General features: G+C 43.8%; 1 protein-coding gene across 3 annotated transcripts in view; it reads left to right on the top strand.

Moving 5' to 3' along the window:
• CEMIP (cell migration inducing hyaluronidase 1) overlaps positions 1 to 19,288 on the top strand; it is a 100,408-nt gene that overhangs the window by 72,472 nt on the left and 8,648 nt on the right. For all 3 annotated transcript variants that reach the window (XM_072345476.1, XM_072345478.1, XM_072345477.1), the window contains exons 13-22: positions 303 to 512; positions 5,785 to 5,990; positions 8,999 to 9,068; positions 9,910 to 10,038; positions 10,746 to 10,831; positions 14,076 to 14,207; positions 15,630 to 15,665; positions 15,745 to 15,900; positions 17,104 to 17,284; positions 18,793 to 19,008. In XM_072345476.1, coding sequence (XP_072201577.1) covers positions 303 to 512; positions 5,785 to 5,990; positions 8,999 to 9,068; positions 9,910 to 10,038; positions 10,746 to 10,831; positions 14,076 to 14,207; positions 15,630 to 15,665; positions 15,745 to 15,900; positions 17,104 to 17,284; positions 18,793 to 19,008 — 1,422 coding nt within the window. The remainder of the gene's footprint in view (positions 1 to 302; positions 513 to 5,784; positions 5,991 to 8,998; positions 9,069 to 9,909; positions 10,039 to 10,745; positions 10,832 to 14,075; positions 14,208 to 15,629; positions 15,666 to 15,744; positions 15,901 to 17,103; positions 17,285 to 18,792; positions 19,009 to 19,288) is intronic.

Below are 19,288 nucleotides of genomic sequence, written 5' to 3' on the forward strand. Positions count from 1 at the left end.
AGATTCTGGTGGTGCTCAGTCCAGGACGTTCATTTTGAGTCCAAGTGTCAGAAACTTGTGGGAAACATTAAATCTGAATGTTTTTTTTTCTTCCAAAATAAAGTCAAAAGTAGCCATGACAGCAGTGATGCTATCACAGAGCAGCTATGGTCACCTTAGCCATCATGACTTTCTGCCTTACCTTGCAGCTGTACACTCCCTCACACATAGTAAATCTCTCTAGCAGACACATCTGTTGTTCTCTACATCCCTGTGTTCCCCCTCAACGCTTTTATCTTGTTTGATGTTCTGTCATTCTCCAGATCGGTCTTGATTTTAAGGCTACCCATCTTGAAGGTCTAGAACTGAAATATATGGGCCAGCAGACAATGGGACATTACCCAATTCACTTCCACATGGCTGGAGATGTGGATGAGAAAGGAGGCTACGACCCTCCGACGTATGTGAAGGATGTCTCCATCCACCATACCTTCTCCCGCTGTGTCACAATCCACGGATCCAATGGTTTGCTGGTAAGAAACCCCAATGTCTACCTTGTAGATCCAGGTACCATTACATTTCCTCATAGCGTGAATACAGCTTAATTACTGCAACGTAATGTGTTTTATTGTTAGAACTAGTATCTGTTTATTTCTCCTGATTACATAGATACGTGTTCCATACATATTTCAAACTGCATTCTTGAAAAGGAGGAGACAAAGTGGCACTGAAGGCTGCCTGTGACTCAGAGCAGGCAGAGCTTTTGTCTGTGTGCAGGGATGTCTCTGGGCCAGCCCAACTCTAATGAGTAGTTGGACCTAGCTGCAGGCAGAGCTTGCTATTTAAAGACGATAATCAGAAGGTTTAAGTGTGCTTCATCTCTCCCGTAATAAAGCTTTGGGTTTGCAATGCCATTCACAGCATTAAGCATTCACAGAGCTCTGGTTTGTCAGAATTAATCTCCAAGATGGAAAATCCTTTTGGAAAATCTATAAAAATCTATAAATCTATATAACGACACATGCTTATCAGACACTTTACAGTGCACCAGAAATGCTAGGAGCACAGTCAGATTCTCCCTTAGATGTAGAGATGCCTCCTTCTTCATTGTAAGTGTGCAGAGGGAAAACATTATCATTCTGAGCATCCTGAAGCATGGTACAGACCCCAGAAGGCTTTCCTCACTGCCACCCCACTCTGTTCCCTGGCTTTCTCAGAGAGCACAGTTGCTCCTTTGGCACTTCTGGGATAGGAATAAGTTGTGTTGCTCCCAGCCCTTGCTGCTTTATTCGTCTTGAGCTCCCCATTATTTTAAGACATCTTTATCTTCAAAGCCAACTACACCAAGAATTTCAGAAGGGGTATTTTCCACCCACCTGATGATGGTAAGGAAACCAAGATCCAAAACATTCTGAATGAATACTGTTCCGGAAACTAAATATCCAGTCAGCTCCACTCGCATAACCAGACAGGAGAAAAGAACAATCTTTACTTGCATTCGGGAAGTATAAAGATATCAGTCCCAAGAGCAGAGCTGCTAAAGGTGTGAAATAAACATCAAATTTGACTATCCAATATTTTCCCCAAGTATCAGTTCAAATACAAAGTCTTCCTTTTGGCAAGGAATGCAGGCTCCTGCCTCCAAAAGCGGCAGCAATGTAAGTGGAAGTCACAGGCATAATTAAAATGCACAGAAGTTAAAGAGAGGGCATTGAAATTGCAGTTCCAGAAGAGGAATGGCTTTTATCTTCTATTTGTGAATCCTGCTTTTGATCTCTGTCCTTCTAAGTTTATAACGTGAAATCTAGTGACTGAACTCATCTTGTGGGGGGAAAAAAATATGTATATGACACTCAGGGTCATATGGTAACTGTCCATTCAAGGTCACCAACACAGGGACTGAGCATGCAGTGAATATGCAGAGTAGAAGAGCATTGCTTCAGGATTTGTGTGCTGCAGAAGGCTCTTACTGATGGCACCATAAACACACTATCTGTGTATACAGAGTTGTTGGGGAACTGCAGACCAGCTAGAGCCCTGCTTATCAGTCTGACATGATATCTTAATTCCTTATGCATTGATGGTTACCAAAGCAAATGCCCTGTGCCTGGCATTTTTTGTACCGGTCAGATAAATAGATTTGTATAGAGCATTTGGAAATAGTTCTGTCTCTTCTGCTTTCTCCAAGTGACAGCTTTGCTTCAGGGGATGCATGGCAGAGGGATCCACGTGCTCAGGCTTTTCAGGCATGATGATACAATGAAATTCAGGCAGACTGAGGCAGCTGATGAAAACAGCTTTCGTTCTCGCTGTTACTCAACAGCCTCTGCTCTCTAAATGACCATGGTTTGCCTTCAGGAAAAGGCACCCCAGAGGAATCTTAGATATTAGGATGTAAAATCTGAACTGCTAAGAATCTAATCTCTGATAATTATAATTTATCAAAATGCATCAATACTGAACTCTGCATTTAACCTATTTTTTATTCTAACCATTCAATTATTACTAATGGCTGAATTGAAAGTTGCAATGAAGTAAAGCAATCTGCTTGTTCAGTTTCATCAGAGAACAGGTACTCCATAGGTTGCATCACTTAAATGGTGTTTCATTGCTCAGATAGACATCTGCAGTTAGCAGCTCCAAGCCTTGATTCTTCATGTGATACCACTGCAATCTCCTCATCTGATTTCCGATTCTATTTCCCTTCCTTTCCTGTTCCTTGTGCCCCAGAGAAACTCACAGGCACCCACATGGGTCTCTGGTGAGTACTATGGTTATTCTGTGTATCTCTTAGCTGCCTACTATCTTCTGACTTGGGCAACGCTGCCTGTTTCTACATGCATGAGCAACATTTATACAGACAGCAAACAGCTCCTTCTGCCCCCAGGTAACATTCATTCCCTCTGAGGTCAGGGTGATCCAAAGCGTGCTTTTCTGAGGGAAAACTCTCCTTGATGATGTACACGAACTGGACTTTGAAAATAGTCATGCAAAACATCTAGCTGAGCTGTTAAACCTCAGCATAGCATAGCATTTAAGGATGCATTTAAACGTAGGCCATTGATTTCCAAGTGGTTTCTCACATGACTGTAGTTAAGTACCTGTGCAGAAGCTTTCAAGGGTTATCTATTTATTCCTGATGGCAGAACTGCACAGTGTTGTTGAAAGTCCTTATCCCAACAGTATCTCACTTCCCTCGGTGAGTTTTTCTGTGCTTATCTACAAATTCACGTTCACTGGGAGGCACAGAGAGCCCTTCTGGAAGCAAATCTGTAGAAATTCTCAGCATGATTATTGACAGTTCCAATAATTTCCCAATGTTTTCTTTAATCTGTTGGCCATAAAACCACCCAGTTACGCCACTGCAACCCCTGGGATCAAACTTTACTCTGATTCCCACTCTGTCCACTGGACCCCAGTGAGCAACCTAAAATAGAAACTCCCATTAGTGCAAGAAATTAAATGAAGGTCAATAAACACTCTGTCAGGATCCAGGGGAGAACTGTACTTCATGGAGTAAGAGGTTGAGCTATGTGACTACTTCAGCAGTATCTGATTTTAGTAATCCAGCTGTACTGCACAGTGGTTGTTTTGCCACAAAGGGCATTATCTGGCCATAAATTACTCATGGTTAAGTTAAGATTATGGACCGTTAAGAAGGTTTTAATCAAAAATTAAGTCCTTTGGAAAAAAATCTTTTGGAACATGCAGTTCTTTTGCTATGCAAACATTTCAGTACTGGGCTTGTGCATGAAAAAACATACAGGAAACTAAGTCAGAGCTGAGCGGGAGATGAGATATGGGAAAAGTAATTCATCAAATGGAGGGTGACAGATACAGTAGGGACCATGTCCCTGGCTGATAACTCTGTGCTATTCTGCTGGCTTTCAGGGATGAGTTAGGACAACATTGGGTTTGTTGGCTCTGAGCCCTTCTGCCAGAGCACATTCCTCTTTCTGCTTCACTCCTCTCTCAACAAACTGGGAGAGATATTCTCCTGTGGCATTACTTCCCACGAACAGTGGTGGGCTTTGCCCCACTGTAGTCTGATTGCCACAGGTTTTCATATCCTAGTCCTGGTGCAGCACTGTGCTGGTTGGAGAGACAAATGTCTTTTCCGTGTGGCTAATGTTTCTCTGAGGAAGCCATTTCCATCATCTAAATGTCGCATTACTTACATGCTTTTCCAGTGTTACTGTTGTGTGAGAGAGAACTAATTGTCTTTGGTGGTTGCCTGCAATTTTAACAACTCTGAGATTGAAAGACTTCCTCTACATGCTGGAAATCTTCATCTGAAAAGAGGTCACTCTAATGAGATCCTCGCCTATCCCATAAACCTTTATAATTGCAAGGCTGGGACAGCTCATGTATCCAGGGAGGGATGTTTCAATGTAGTACATACTGTTTATGCCTAAATAAAGAAGCCTTGACCTTGCAAAAGCTGTCATCTAGTTAAATTAGAGAAGTTAGCAGTAAATTTTAGTGAAGTAATTTAGTGGAATGTACCACTTTGCAGGTCATTTTAACTTCCTTTAATTTACTGTGGTGACTTATGTTCAGAGATTTGAGTATTTACACTGGAGCATGGATGATACATAATAGATGTGTGTGCAAATGTAAGCTTGCAGTAGATTTGGCAAGCGGAGTATTCTCTCTTAAGTGTAAGCATTTTTGTAATCATTTCAATGTTGGTCTAGGGATTTGATTTGAAATTGGTTCTCCTGGCCTTGAGATGAGGCGTGTAGATGACAGAAGAATCTCAGTCCTGCTTACAAAAGTAATTCAGGTGCTTGGGAGTTAAGGTCTTTCAACAACCCTGTAAAGAATAGGTTTGATATCCAGTTTAATACCATATTTTGTCCCTTCATGATTGCTGTCTCATAAGAAGCATTTGTAGGAAAACACTGGTGTCTGTCTAAGCTTTGCTGGAAAGGTTTCCCAGGTCGAAGGCAGGTATTGGGTGAAGGCTGATGGGACAAGCAAGGAGAGACCCTGGGACAGACAGCATTTCACCAGGCAAATGGAGGCTTGAAATTCATTTTCCGTATCCCTGATATATACATAAACAACTGACTTGTTGGACAGTGTTTGAGGGCTATTGTTTTCCAGCCAGTCCAAGCCTGTAGGCTTTGAGTTCACGTATCTGCTCCTGAAATTGTTTTTTCAGATCCTCCAGTGAGGTGATGAGTATTGTTCTATCCAACACAATAGTGTACTCTGATGTTAACACCACTGAAACCAAAACCAGAACAGCACTGATTAACACCAGCTGATTTCTCTCAGGGTCAAGTAATGCTTCTGTCAACAACTCGGAAAAAAGGATCAGGTCAAAGCTAAAACAAGCCAGCCTGTCTGGAAAAAAAGACTTGCCACCTCTCTGATAGCCTGAAAAAATATTTTTTCAGCTCAGCTGCATTTTTCAGATGTATTTTATGTAGCTGCTTGTGTAACTCTACGTGAAGATGAATGAGCCCAGATGTAACTTGAACATCCGACATCCTTCATTCACTTCCGCACCCCATGTTTCTTCCAGCCTCATGCTAAGATAGTCTCCGATTTTGCAGATAGGCAAAAGAATGGAACTAACATTCCCTTGATGACAACAAATTCTAGTTGAATTTAAATTTTGAGAGGTTAACAAATTCTGGTTAATAACTCCAACATCTAAATTTGTTTGTGCAATTCATTTTGCTTTTGCTTGTGCACCCTGAGTTCAAAAGGGTACTGGGGTGCTATTACTGTAAAGTCTCTTCTTTACATGCAGTAGCTGAAGGATGCAACTTGACCTTTGCTGTGTACATGCAGGTGAAGGATGTTGTGGGTTATGATGCACTGGGCCATTGTTTCTTTACGGAGGATGGACCAGAAGAACGCAACACATTTGATCACTGCCTTGGACTGCTTGTTAAACCCAGCACTCTGCTCCCTTCTGACCGAGACAGCAGGATGTGCAAGCTGATCACAGAGGGTGCTTACCCAGGGTACATCCCTAAACCTAGACAAGACTGTAGGTGAGTGGGAGCCCTTCTTTTCTTCTTTCTACTTTTGCTGGATTGACCCACAAAAGCATTATGAATGTATAATTATGTTGTCACCTTTACAAGTCTTGGCTGCATGCTCCCAAAGTTTGGGAGAGCAGCCTCTTGAGGACCTTTCCGCTTGTGTTATTTAGTTGCCTACACACCTAGGCTGTAATTTTCATTTTTAGCATAAAGCCAATTGTGATGATTCCTACCTAAGATATTATTGGAAATCTCTTTTGAATTGGGATTATACCTTGCACATTCAGGAGTTGCAATGGTTCAATAAAACGTTCCCAGAATGAGCTGGATTCTGACATTAGTGCCCATGTGGAATGATAGTTGATTATGAAAATACTCGCATTTATTCTGAAGCTGTTATCTGTAGAGAACAGATATAGTTTAATGATACGGGATTGGCATTTTGCATCCATTGGCAGTTTACCCAAACTGTGAAAAATAAAACAAATATGGTGTAATAAATGCAGTTTAGCACAGAATTAGGGCTTGGTGATAGAAGATCAAAGACTGTATATGCCTGTTGGATCACTAAGTGTGTCTATGCATAAGCTCATGAAAATGTTTCCATGAGAACTTCCCAAAACTTCCATTTTTCAGTATTAAACTTGAAAAATACTCAGTGCCTTTCATCTCCCTTTTGCAAGAGCCTTTCCTCTAAGTGTCCTTTCGGATCTGCCAGCTGAGGTTTAGATGAGGATTATAGAAGCATTTGCAATGAGAAGGGATTTTACAAGTCCTTTTTGCAGTTCTGTTGCCTGTAGAAAAAAGAAAAATCAAATGAAATATAGAAGAAACATGACCAGCTTAGCCACATAGTTAGGCATTAGAATCTGTTCTTGCTAGAATTTATGGGTTCTTTGTTAGTAGAAACTTTTAAGCACAGGTTAGAGAAACACCAGTCATGAGTACTGTTGTTGCACTTGACCCTATCATAAGACAGAGTATGGACTCACTGAGCTCATGAAGTCCATTCTAGCCATTCCCCCCCCTGGTTTTCACACTGTTTTTCTACTGTTTTTCAAAATCAAGGTGTACAGCCTAGGAATGTGAATTCATTGCTTGTTACTGGCTGCTAGGGGAAACTCCTCATTTTGATGCGTGTTTGGTATCTCATTAGCTTTCTTCTCCCTTCCCACCAACTCTTCTTGAGAGAGCAGTAAACTCTTGAAGTGAAACCTGTGTAGTTAACAGCTGGAAAAGCAACTGTAATGAAGGGACAACGGTAAATAATCTGGAGCAAATATGTGGACATCAGTTTGCCTTTGAAAGTTTTAATTTGATGGTGATCATCAAAACTTGACAGTAAGACTGCTGTGCAAGAGAAGTGGTGTCAGACTTCTGTCTTTTAAATGAGACAGTAAGAAGCTGATTAATGCCTAATAACAGCTAAAAAACCTTTGGGTGTTTTATTACATTTTAAAGTACTCTTAGGCTGCTGAGACTCTATCACTATCACCCATTCTGTCCTCAGAACTGACTGGGGTTTGGTCCAGAGAAACATATTTTTAGCTTTTTACTTTGGCAAGAGAAAGAGATGAAATTCATGCGGTGCTTTCTTTCACATCTGTGTTTGTTTATAAATGACACTTAATGTAGCCATTCATAAAATAAGAGTTAATCAGCCGTTGTTCTCATTTTCCACATAATTCGCTTAATAGTCAGAGGGACGTTTTGTGTCATTTGAAATATTATTGCAGAAAAATAGCACTAGGAATGATATGAGGATGCATAATGAAGTCCTACTGTACCGCGATCTGCCACATCTTCCTTTATAAAAGAATTTAAGGACCAATAGATTAGATAGAACCTTTGTTTTTCATTGTGCTCATCTGGCCTGCTAGTGCATGAGTACACCATGGTTGCCCCATGCATCAGCCCACGCCATCGCCATGGGCAGCAGCCAAGGCACTCGGCACAGGGTTGAGGTATGAGTGCCAGCTGTGGCTCTGTTGGCTTGGAAGAGTCAGGCAGGCAGCTGCTGCTGGTAATTAAGACAATAGGATTGTGCCAAATGACACAGTAACATGCTGCTCTGAGGAACAGGGCTGGTCTGAGTTGGGTCACTGGGAAATACAGCGGGTTCAAGGCCCTTGTCTGTGCATCTGGAGGCAGTCTGTCAATAAACTGAAGCTGTTTTTTCTAGCCCAGCCTCAACATGATATGGTCACATGTACCAAATGTTGCCTTAGTCCAGCAAATTCCTTTAGAATATAAAGCCCTCTTGAAGTCCTTCATGAAAGTGACATAAGGGTTAGGTAGCTGCACCCCCTTCAGGAGGGTGAATCCCACCCAGTAAATTCAGGGAGTGAGCCGCATGTCTCCTGAATGTTTCACTCCCAAAGTTCTCGTGCCTGTTGGTTAATGATTATTGTATGTCATCGTATGGACAGTGATAGATTGATCTTTCATCCTCGATGGGAATCTCCCAGTTAAGAGTCTTTTTATGTGCATTAGGCAAACGGAGTCTCTTTGTCCCAGAAGAAATGCAATGCATAATGGGGTGGGAGCAAATAAAGTTAATGAATCACAGCAGCTCTGTGTAAAAGCAGGTGCTAGGGTATACTTGGAAAGCCTCTAGAGGTAATTCATTGAGTCCCTTGATTAAACAAACCTCTAATGAACCCGAGGGCTTATTTGGGGGCAAATGCTTTTCTGTAGCTTGTGCAACAACATATTTACCTTATCATAAAACATGACTGACATCTGACAGCTTCATAGCAGGCTTGGAATTGCAATAGAAATTCCTCGTTTAATACTCTGGGGTTTTAAGAGATAAGGCCATGTTCTCTGTCAAACCACAAAGGACAAATGTGGTATGAGAAGAGAAAGAAAAACAACAAACAGCCCCTTTGCCCCTGGGCAAGACCCCTTATCTGGGGTCTTATCAGCCATGCCTGCACTGTGAGGAGCTGAGCCGTGATTCTGGCGTGTGCTCCATATGTCATTTTCATCTCACTCTTTGTTTTCCTCATCTGCAGTGCCGTATCCACCTTTTGGATAGCCAACCCACACAACAACCTTATAAACTGTGCAGCTGCGGGGTCTGAAGTGAGTACAGAAGTTTCTTATTTGGTAACAATTCAGTGCTGAGGGCCCTGCGAGGCCGAGGTTCTTGCTGGAATAAAACCTGCTTCTGTTACTCAGGCATTCTTGAAACTGCTAGAAAGAGACATGTATTAATGTGGTTAGTGCTGCCAATGAAAGGTAACGTTTTTCCTTTTGCTCCATACTTCTTACTTCTCCACACTTGCTGTTTCTAGAGCTGGACGGCTTTAACAAAACTTCCCGGCCTTTGCACAGTGTGCAGCCTGAATAAATGAAATATATCTGGCTGCACAGTCCCAGTGAAGTCTTTGGCAATGATTCTGTTGGTTGCACTTCAGTAACGTTGCCCTGAAATTTCAATCAGCACTAATTCCACAGAAATCCTTGGTCACATTGGGAGCTTTTAATATTCTACTAAGACAAATAAACAAGCAAACCAAGCCTTAAACAAGGAGATGTGGTCTGTCCAGAAGTTCAGAACCTGATTACCAAGGTTCAGGTTCCTAAGTATATTTTTAGACAGCTAAATGAAATGGATCTGATTTTTAAGATGTGCACATGCACGGGTGGGAAGGTGTCAGCATGTGTGTGTGTTGTGAGTTAGAAAAGACATATAACTTTAAGGCAGATGTCACAGATTAAATTAAAGCAGCCTGATGTTGCAGTACAGGAGTGTGACTGTAAGTATGTGTGTGAGCACAGTTAGACAGGTCAATGCTGCTAGCTATGATTTGTCCTGAAATCTCCTGGTTTATGTCTTGAGGATTTACTGATAAATCCTTGGGCTAATGCAGACCAGCAAAGAGGTTCAAGCGAAGGCTCAGATGTCGTTTCTTTTTCTCAGGAAACAGGCTTTTGGTTTGTTCTGCACCACGTGCCAACGGGGCCCTCGGCGGGCATGTATTCCCCCGGCTACTCGGAGCACATGCCGATGGGGAAGTTTTCCAACAACCGAGCGCATTCCAACTACCGAGTGAGTCTGCACGCAACTGGAATGCTGCCGTCAAAAAAACATCGCTTTCTTGCTCCAGCTCTTTGGATCTGCAAGCTATTAATGCCTGTGCTTTCTGTTTCGCTCTAAGTTCATGCGAACTTGTTTGTGTCTGCAGATAGAGCAGCTTGCAGGCTGGTGGGGCAGCGCTCTGAGCCAGCCAGCATCCTTTTGGCTCCTGGGCACCAACACTCTTCCCTCTGCTTGGCTGTGCTAGGCTCATTCTTTGTTTTTGCTATCCTAAAATAGTGCCTACTGGAGCATCTATTGGCAGCTTGTCTAATTATAGACCTCAACTGCCAATGTTAGCAATTAACCAAATGGCTTCTAAAAGAATAAATACAGCCACTGTGTCTGATTGCCTTCTCTCACTCTTTCCCCGTTTGCCCTCAGCATGCTTCGTGTATCATGGTAAGGACTGCTGGTCTAGTGGCTACAGCAGTGTATTTACATGTATGGGGGTATGCTCAGAAGAGAGCTTCAGTTTCAGGAACTCTTGGGCAGTTTGGGGTGACACATGCAATTCCTGATAGCATTGATAGTGCTCTGCTTCATATGTTATTAGCAGAAGCAGTTATTAGGATTGTGCAATATACTTTGGCTTGGGACAATTGGAGACAGAACTTGAAGTGAAAAGAACTGTAGAATGTATACATAAACCATAATATTACATTTCCATTTTCTTTCAGGCTGGAATGATCATCGATAACGGTGTTAAAACCACTCCTGCCTCAGCCAAGGACAAAAGGCCCATTCTGACACTGATTTCTGGGAGGTAAAGTGCTCTGCACAGCTTGGTTTGGAAAAGACTTTAGCACTGGTTTAGAACTATAACGTTGCTCGCAAGAAAGCTGATATGAATCATTGCAGTGTTTTTGGGGGCAGTTATTGAGGAAAGGATTTCAGTTGGACTTTGTAGAATCAGTAAGGTTGGAAATGACCACTAAGCTCAGCCAGTCCAACCACCAACCCATCGCACCATGCCCACTGACCATGTCTTGGTGCCACGTCTCCATGGCTCTTGAACACCTCTAGGGATGGTGACTCCATGGTGATTTATCACTTTCTAGCTTCATCTCCCTGTTGCGTGTCGTAAAGAGCCCCCAGCACTGCATCCTCCTGTTATTTTCTTTGCTCTTTAGTTTGGAGCTGAGCGGGCATGGATATTACATCTGCTCCAGGGTATTCTGTTGATTTCTCTGGTAGATGGCAGAGACAATTAAATGCTGTCTGGACAACTGCTCTGCTGGATAGAACTTGCTGCAAGTTTCCCACAAACAGGAAATGAAAGTACTTCCAGGGGATGCTGTTGATCTTCTTCATTCCTTCAGGACCTGCTTGAGCAGGGAACATTTTAGCAGCAGAGCTTGCACTTTGATTTCCAATATCTGTCTAGTTCCAAATCTGACACTGCAGCGATAGCTACAATTAAATGCATGGCATGACCCTTCATCCCTGGAACTGAGTGTAGCATCCGTATGACAAAACCGAGTCTCTTAGAAATGCTAAAAACTTCATTACAAAATGTATTATGTATCGGCAGACTTGAGCCAGTGGCAGCTCCTGAGAAGTCCCACTTTTTTCAGAAGCAGACCCCCGTGGGGAGGTTGATGTAAGCAAAGGGCTTTTTGTAGGCAAAGTGTTTCAGTGTAAGGGCTGCACTTGCACCCTTTTATCTCATTAGAGGCCCAGTCTGGCTCTTAACATAGTTACCAACCCCGGGGAGAGAAAAGGACTTAAATGCTCTCAAGTTGCACAGTTTTCTTTCCTTACTTCAGCGCCTCGGTGGGACTCAGACATTGTTTTCCCACGGTTGAGTCACTGGACAGAAGAAACCAAACAGGGAAGAGAAACATCGCCGCTCAGGAAGGGACTGTTTGGTTTTCCCTTTCCATCTCTGGTGTGCAGGTTGCCCATGCTGCTGGTTACGCACTGTGCTGGGTTGGTTCAGCATCTTCTCTGGGGAACTCCTGTCCTCTGTGTCAGCCCAGTGCCGTGCTCCACAGCTGATGCTAAAAGAATTTCAAAAATGAATATTATTGACATTGTTTTAATGTCAAAATAATTAAAATAATTAACTGACTAGTAAAATTATCCCCCTCCCCCCCAAACAAACAAACAAACAAACCAGCCTTCTCTGCAAATACCTCTAAATTCTCTTGAGAAATTGATGCTGCTTCTCCAGTAGCTGAACGCGTGCCTTGGGAAACTGCTGGTTGCCGCAGGCACTGTAAGGGATTACAAAAGGCAATTTGTCCCTTGCCCTACAAGGCAGGAATGACCCCTGGAAGCCAAGCAATTCAATATGCAGTCATGTTTGTGCTTGGTGATTACCCAGCAGTACGGGCTGCGGCTCAGATTATTTGTACTGCTTTCCACTTTTCACTTGTTGAGACTGAAAGACTGATTAAGTGATTATAGCTACGCTGGCCAGGGCAGTCTTGGACCTAGGCTGGGCAGTTACAGAGCTGGAGAGATTATTCTGCATTCAGTTACAGCATTAAGTATCTGGGCAAAAGTCTGTACCCTGTAGTGTTATTCCAGATGCATATGGATGTGAATGAAACTGGAATCTATCTCAAAATATCTGTATTTAACAATGTCCAGGGAATTCACAAGGGCTGATACTAAATCTCTCTCTGAAAGCAAATTGGTAGTGATGAAGCTGCCAAAGTAATATTCATTTACTGGAATCCTATCAGCCTGGCGCTTGGTTTTAGATTGATATGATGGCTTATTAAGCAGAGCAAAGAGCTATTGAATATCTGTTAGCGATTTGACAGCTTGGTCTCGCTACCCGTTGGTAAAGCATGAATTTTAATCTCTGGACCATCCGCTGCTGGCACTGAGTTGAATGCTCAGCTGTCAGGTTCTCTAAGCTGTGTTGAGCTGATGGGAGATGCTCCTACAGCAGCAAAAGGGAGAGCTCCTGGGTGAATGGCAGCCAAGCTCAGCAGTGCCAAATCCTTGCTTGGATGCTCTTGCCTGAGTGGAGGCAGGAGGGCAGCAGAGGTCACATTCTGCTGCAGCTTCTACTTGTGTCTGCTTTTTTCCTGTATCAGGCCAGTATTTCATCATCACTGAGAACATCAGAGATAGAAAATCTCTTATGTATCCTGAGCGATGTGCAGTGGGAATAGCGGAGGAGCTGCTCTCAGCCTCACTCCAAGATAATTTAGTTCCTTTTAATGGGGAGGAAATTTCTCATTGCCACAATATAGCCAAGGCCAGGAGGAAGAGTGCTCAGAACAGGGAGGAAAAGGGTATTTATCTCAACAGGAATGTACTGAAGGGCTGGAGCACCTCTCCTGTGAAGAAAGGCTGATGAAGTTGGACTTGTTCAGCTTGGAGAACAGGAGACTCTGGGGAGACCCTTTAGCGACCTTCCAGTGCGTGAAGGGAGCATATAAACAGGAGAGGGACTGAACTTTTACATGATCTGATAGTGACAGGACAAGGGAGAATGGCTTCAAACTAAAAGAGAGAAAATTTAGGTTAGATGTTGGGAGGAAATTGTTTCCTCAGGGAGCAGTGAGGCAGTGGCACAGCTGCCCAGAGCTGTGGGTTCCCCATCCATGGAGGTGCCCAAGTTTGTGTGGGGCTCTGAGCAGCCTGAGCCTGGTGGATGGCAACCAGCCCACAGCAGGGGGTTGGAGCTGGGTGGGCTGTAAGGTCCCATCCAACCTAAGCCATTCTAAGAATAGTAAAGGATTAAAAAATATCTTCGACTTTTGGGAGCAATAATAAACTTTCCATGCTTTCAGCAATATATCAGCTATACAATAATGGCAAGGTGAAAGGAAACTTGGAGCTTGTCTTTAAAACAGCCTCTCCTGGACCAGCTGTCCTTTGGCAGAGGGCTCTGGCCATCGCTGCTTGCCTAGACACGCTGCTTGGATGGACTGTTGTCCCAGAGCTGCTCTCAGCTAGCAGAAACCAGATGTTTAGCAGGGCTGTAGATCGAGCAAGGCTGCCTTCCCTTGCTTGCCAACGTTCCTTCTCTCTCCTTTTGGTTGCAGATACAGCCCACACAAAGACGCTGATCCTTTGAAGCCCAGGGAACCTGCAATAATTGAGCGCTTTATTGCCTACAAGAACCAGGATCACGGGGCCTGGCTGCGGGGAGGAGATGTGTGGCTGGACAACTGCCAGTGAGTTTTGCCTTATTTCAACTCTCAGAGTTCAGCCCGGTGTTTATGGCAAGCATAGCTGTGGTTCAGACTATTTATACCGCTTTGCACCTTTCATATGGCCAAGGTTGAAATAAAGATGAAAACGTTACATAAACACAGGTGTTATTTTACACAAAGAAAACCTATTTTTGTCTGAACTGAAGATCTCTGAGGTTGTTGGGTTTCTTTTGTGTGTGTGTATGTGTGATTCTGACCAGCATTCAAAATGGTAATGTGCAAACGCACATGCACTAATGCAATTAACAGCACCTTTTGTTTTGTTTTTTTACATGAAAAATGAGGTGCTTCGGAAAGAGAGCAGCAAAATCCACCACCTCCCCTGGCTGAGCCTGGTAACAGATCAGCTTTATGTGGTTGGCTGTTATGCTGAATAAGCTGGTAGTGATGGGGCAGACATGAAACTATGCATCACAGCAGCAAGGCAGAGAAACTGGGCGCGTGTGTCTTGTGCTCTTTCAGGGCTGTTTCCTGCACTGGTCAGAACAGATATTTCTTTTTTCAGTGGAAAACAGATGATCATCTGTGTTTTCTTCTGCTGAGCCAGGTTCTTGATATCAACCACAAAGAAGAAAGAGGAGAAAAAGGAAAAAGCTACTTTACAAGGCATATTGTGATAACCGTGCCACGGGTATCTGCCTCAGCATTATCTGGTGTCCAATTGCTGGCAGGGCTGCCTTACCTCAGAGTGACCCAAACCTCGTGGGCTGGCTCTGGCAACCTGTTAGATTGGCAAGAGCAAAATTGTGGCAGAACACTCTGAAATGTGATGCTGAGCCGTCCCGTTTGTGCTTCCCTGGGAACTTAGGAGCCAGGGATACCTTGGACACACCGTGGCCAACAAAGATGTATTTGCAGATCTCTCGCATGTCGTGTAGGGTTTGTGTTGCTGAGTGCCACAGACAGAGGATAGCAATGTTCTGAGTGCATTACCTTGCTTTATGAGCTCCCAGTAGCAATCTTATGGGTGTATCGGAATTCCAGGAAGTGGCTTGTAAACTGTAATCGTCTTTATGGCCACAGTAATTTCCGTTTCTGTTGCTACAGTAAGACTTATGTATTGCATTAACAAAACAAATGTTAATATGGCATGCGGCGTACGTTTTATGGAGCCGCAGATACTAAAGGGAAGGCGATGCTGTGTAATGGACTGCCACCTAGAGACAGGCGCAGGACAAGGCAGAGCTGAGTTTTACTCGGCTCTGCCCCGATGGCTTTAATATGCAGGAGAGATCGGTGATAGAAATGTGTACTTACTGGTGTAAATACCACCAAGATATTAACTATTGTGTTACTCGTAGCCTCCCTGTAAGCTTGAGGCATGGATCAAAAGTGTATAATAATAAAGAAAACCCTTCTGAAGCACCTCTCTTCTCTTGGCAGGTTTGCAGACAACGGCATTGGGCTGACGCTGGCAAGGTGAGTGTCACACAGCTGGTGCTCAGCCGGGGGCACGAGGGTGTGAGCAGCCTTTCATCTCCAGCCCTTTCCTTCCTAGTGGTGGGACCTTCCCTCATGACGATGGGTCAAAGCAAGAAATCAAGAACAGCTTGTTTGTTGGTGAGAGTGGAAACCTGGGCACCGAGACGATGGACAATGAGATCTGGGGACCTGGCGGCCTGGATCACAGAGGCAGGACTCTGCCCATCGGCCCGTAAGTTCAGCTCAGTCCATCATCACACTCACTGCTTCCTCTCTCAGTACCAACACCAGCACGGTACGGTTTCTTCAGCACAGTTTGATTTGTAACTTGCACACAAGGGGTTTTGGTTCCATGCCTCTCAGTCCCCAAGTCCTAGCCAAGATGTAGTTACAGATCTCAGCACTACTGTTACTATTACAGCTATGCGACAGCAATTTAATTCCTTCGTTAAATAGTTTCAAAGCTTACGGAGACCTTTGTGTGTGGTCTGTGCATGTGAAGTAATGCTTTGCTGTTGTTCCTGAAAGCATAGTTATCCTAATGGTAGCTCTGTGCTGACCAAACAGCTCAGCTGATGTTTTTGTGCCACATTATGTGTCTCAGCTTTGCTTGTTGGTAGTGATGCAGCAGGCTTTTATTAACCGTAGTGCTCATGAAAAGCCAATCTACTAGGACTCATCTTCTAGTTGTCCTTTCAACTTATTTAAGTGGGCATATATCATTGTTAGCGTTGAGTGCCAAAACTCACAGTGGCAGAACTGTGAACTTGCCACCATTCATATGAGCAGGGGATCAAATTGGTTTGTTATAAGTGAAAAATGAAACACCTTCTCCTCTTAAGGAGTTTAAACGTCACATTCACTTAGTGTTAAAACACTCTCATCTTTACCTTGCAGCTTCTATCAGAAAAGGCTCTATTTTAATTAAGTTTCAGGAGTTTGTGCCCCTTCGATTGTTTTCAGCCCCAGAATTGAGATCTTTCCCTGTTTCCAGATGCATTTTTACTGCATTGGGTTACACTGTTTCTCCTCGAGTTGGAGAAAGATGTGCTGGGACCTGCCCAAGGAGCCTGTGCTGACCTGAAGAGTTTCAGGTTTCGCTGCTGCAGAACTCATTGGTGACGGGCAGCATGAATTCATTCATTTCTAGGTCAGAGCCTCAGCACTGCTGTAAGTGCTTTGAGGAGTGCAGACTAAATAAAGACAGTCAGTCTCAGACACGAGAGAACTTGAGATGAACTTGCAAGGTTAAGAAGGCTTCGCAGACTAAGAAAGCAGGGAAATCCCTTCTCTTCCAAGACATGACCCCATGAGCCTTCCTCGCGGCTCTGAAAAAAGGCAGCAGCTGAGAATCAGGTGCTGCAGGACTGTCCATGCCCAGCACACATTCTTATCCTCACACCTATGTCGTGACCGTGTCTCTCTGTCTCTTTAGGAATTTTCCCATTCGAGGGATTCAGTTCTATGACGGCCCAATCAATGTCCAGAACTGCACCTTCCGCAAGTTTGCTGCCCTGGATGGCCGGCACACGAGTGCCTTGGCCTTCAGGCTCAACAACGCCTGGCAGAGCTGCCCCAACAACAACGTCACCGACATTCACTTTGAAGATGTCCCTGTGAGTTACCTTTCCCAGCAAGGCCTGTCAGTTGGCTTGGAAGTGGGTTTATGGGGCAAAAAAGGTGTTAAGGACCTTTCGGAGAAAACAGAAGTTCTGCAAGAGCTGCCCATTGTCTTTGCTAGAAGCAAAGAAGAGTGGCAACTGAGAAAGTAGGATGGGTGAAGTAAAAAGCAAATCTGGTTTGCAGCAAACCAGAAGTATAGAAAAAAAAAGTAGTGGCGTCAAGTGAAAATCACTGCCATTCTTGTGAGTGTCAATAACTGTTAAAACAGGGAGAAGAATCTGCATATGGACTCTAGTTCTGCAGACATAAATGAGAGCAGAACCCAGCCAAAAAGAGGCTGACAAATGCTGAGTTACAGTATGAACTTCTGGGTGCTGCTCTGAACCTCGTCTGAGGGTCTGTGCTTTTAGACTGGGGGTCTGTGCTTTTAGACTTATTTCTGTGTTTGCTTGCACAAAGATGAGCTAACTCATTGCTAATTGTTCACCTCTAGCAGCTGTTAAAATCCGACTGCCAAACAAGACAAACAAACAAATAAAGTGGTTGGGAGTGAAATTATTTGGGTTGCTTAACTTTCATAAAGTTAGCAGACTCTCAGATGTCAGGAAAAGTGCTGACTGGTGGTCCTTGTGCCAAAAGGGATGGGAAAAGGCAGAACTCCCCTAAAAGTGTTGATCTGTCACTCTCTCACGTCGCACCAAGCAGGCTGGTGACATGACATTTATTTATGCTGGATAAAAATATCAGTCAGAAGTTGCCTGAGCAGTCATTTCCCAAAGGAGGTCGCTGACTTTTCCCAGCATCAGCATGACTTTATGTGGCTTTGGATCCTTAAAAATATATTAGCAGACAATGAGCGAAGTGGCCCTAGTCAAATGGCTCTGTCTCCTGAACCTTCCTCCAGAATTGTAAAACAAACCTTCTCATTGCTACAGCTGCAGTTCTAGTTGTTTTAGCCTTTCCACCGAGGTCAGCAGGAAAATCTGTGTCTGCTCTATCTGACAAATCAGACACACCTTTAAGGAGCATGACCCAGCTCTACACTAACAAAGAGGCAGCGTGCAGGTAAAGGAGAAGAAACCCCAACAGTCCTGCACCAAATGACCCTGATGTTTCTGCCATCTAACAAGACCAACTCCATTGAAAATGATTTGGGTGCTTTCATCTGCAGATGCTGTTTCAGGAGTTAATAGTTCTATTAGCATGTAAATGTTATCTCGGAACACCTGCCACTCCTAACTTCATCTGGAGACAGGGAGCTTCAGTGCCATTGAACATCAGGCCTGCAGTGTGTCATGCTGAGCAGCCAAAAATCTGTGGCTGTTTGAAGAATGATGTTATTAGTGCAAACACTGATTTCTTCATGTATTAGTTTGCCCCCAAAGCTAACAATCCTGCTGGTCTGTTGAGCCATTTCAGTGACCGCGGCTGTCCCTTGCTTTGTACTGTAAGTGATTAATTCCTCTCTGGTGACATGAATGTGTCTCGCTGTTTTGTTTAGATTACCTCAAGGGTCTTCTTTGGAGAACCCGGACCCTGGTTCAATGATCTGGATATGGATGGTGATAAAACATCTGTTTTTCATGATGTGGATGGTTCTGTGTCTGAATATCCAGGCTCATACCTGATAAAAGAAGATAATTGGTTAATCAAACACCCAGACTGCATCGATGTGCCTGACTGGAGAGGTTCTATCTGCAGTGGACACTATGCGCAGGTAAAGCTGCTTAATTCGACGTATCATTATCACTTTTAATTCTCTTGGCATTGCAAAGCATGACATCTAGAAATGTGCTTCCTGCAGGGTGCTCAGGGTTTAACTGCTTGTGTGCTCAGGTGGTTTTGAACATGGAGATCTTGTGCTTTGACTCATACACTTTGGCCTGAAGCAACTTTTAGTCCACAAGCCCTAAGTTTAATGTTCACAAATCTACCAGCTACTGGGTAGGGAAGGGTTATTTCCCCTCACTCCAACGAAGAAGTGCTGCCCACAGTAC

The sequence above is a fragment of the Excalfactoria chinensis genome, chromosome 10 (genome assembly GCF_039878825.1).
Source record: "Excalfactoria chinensis isolate bCotChi1 chromosome 10, bCotChi1.hap2, whole genome shotgun sequence".
NCBI classification, from domain to species: Eukaryota; Metazoa; Chordata; class Aves; order Galliformes; family Phasianidae; genus Excalfactoria; species Excalfactoria chinensis.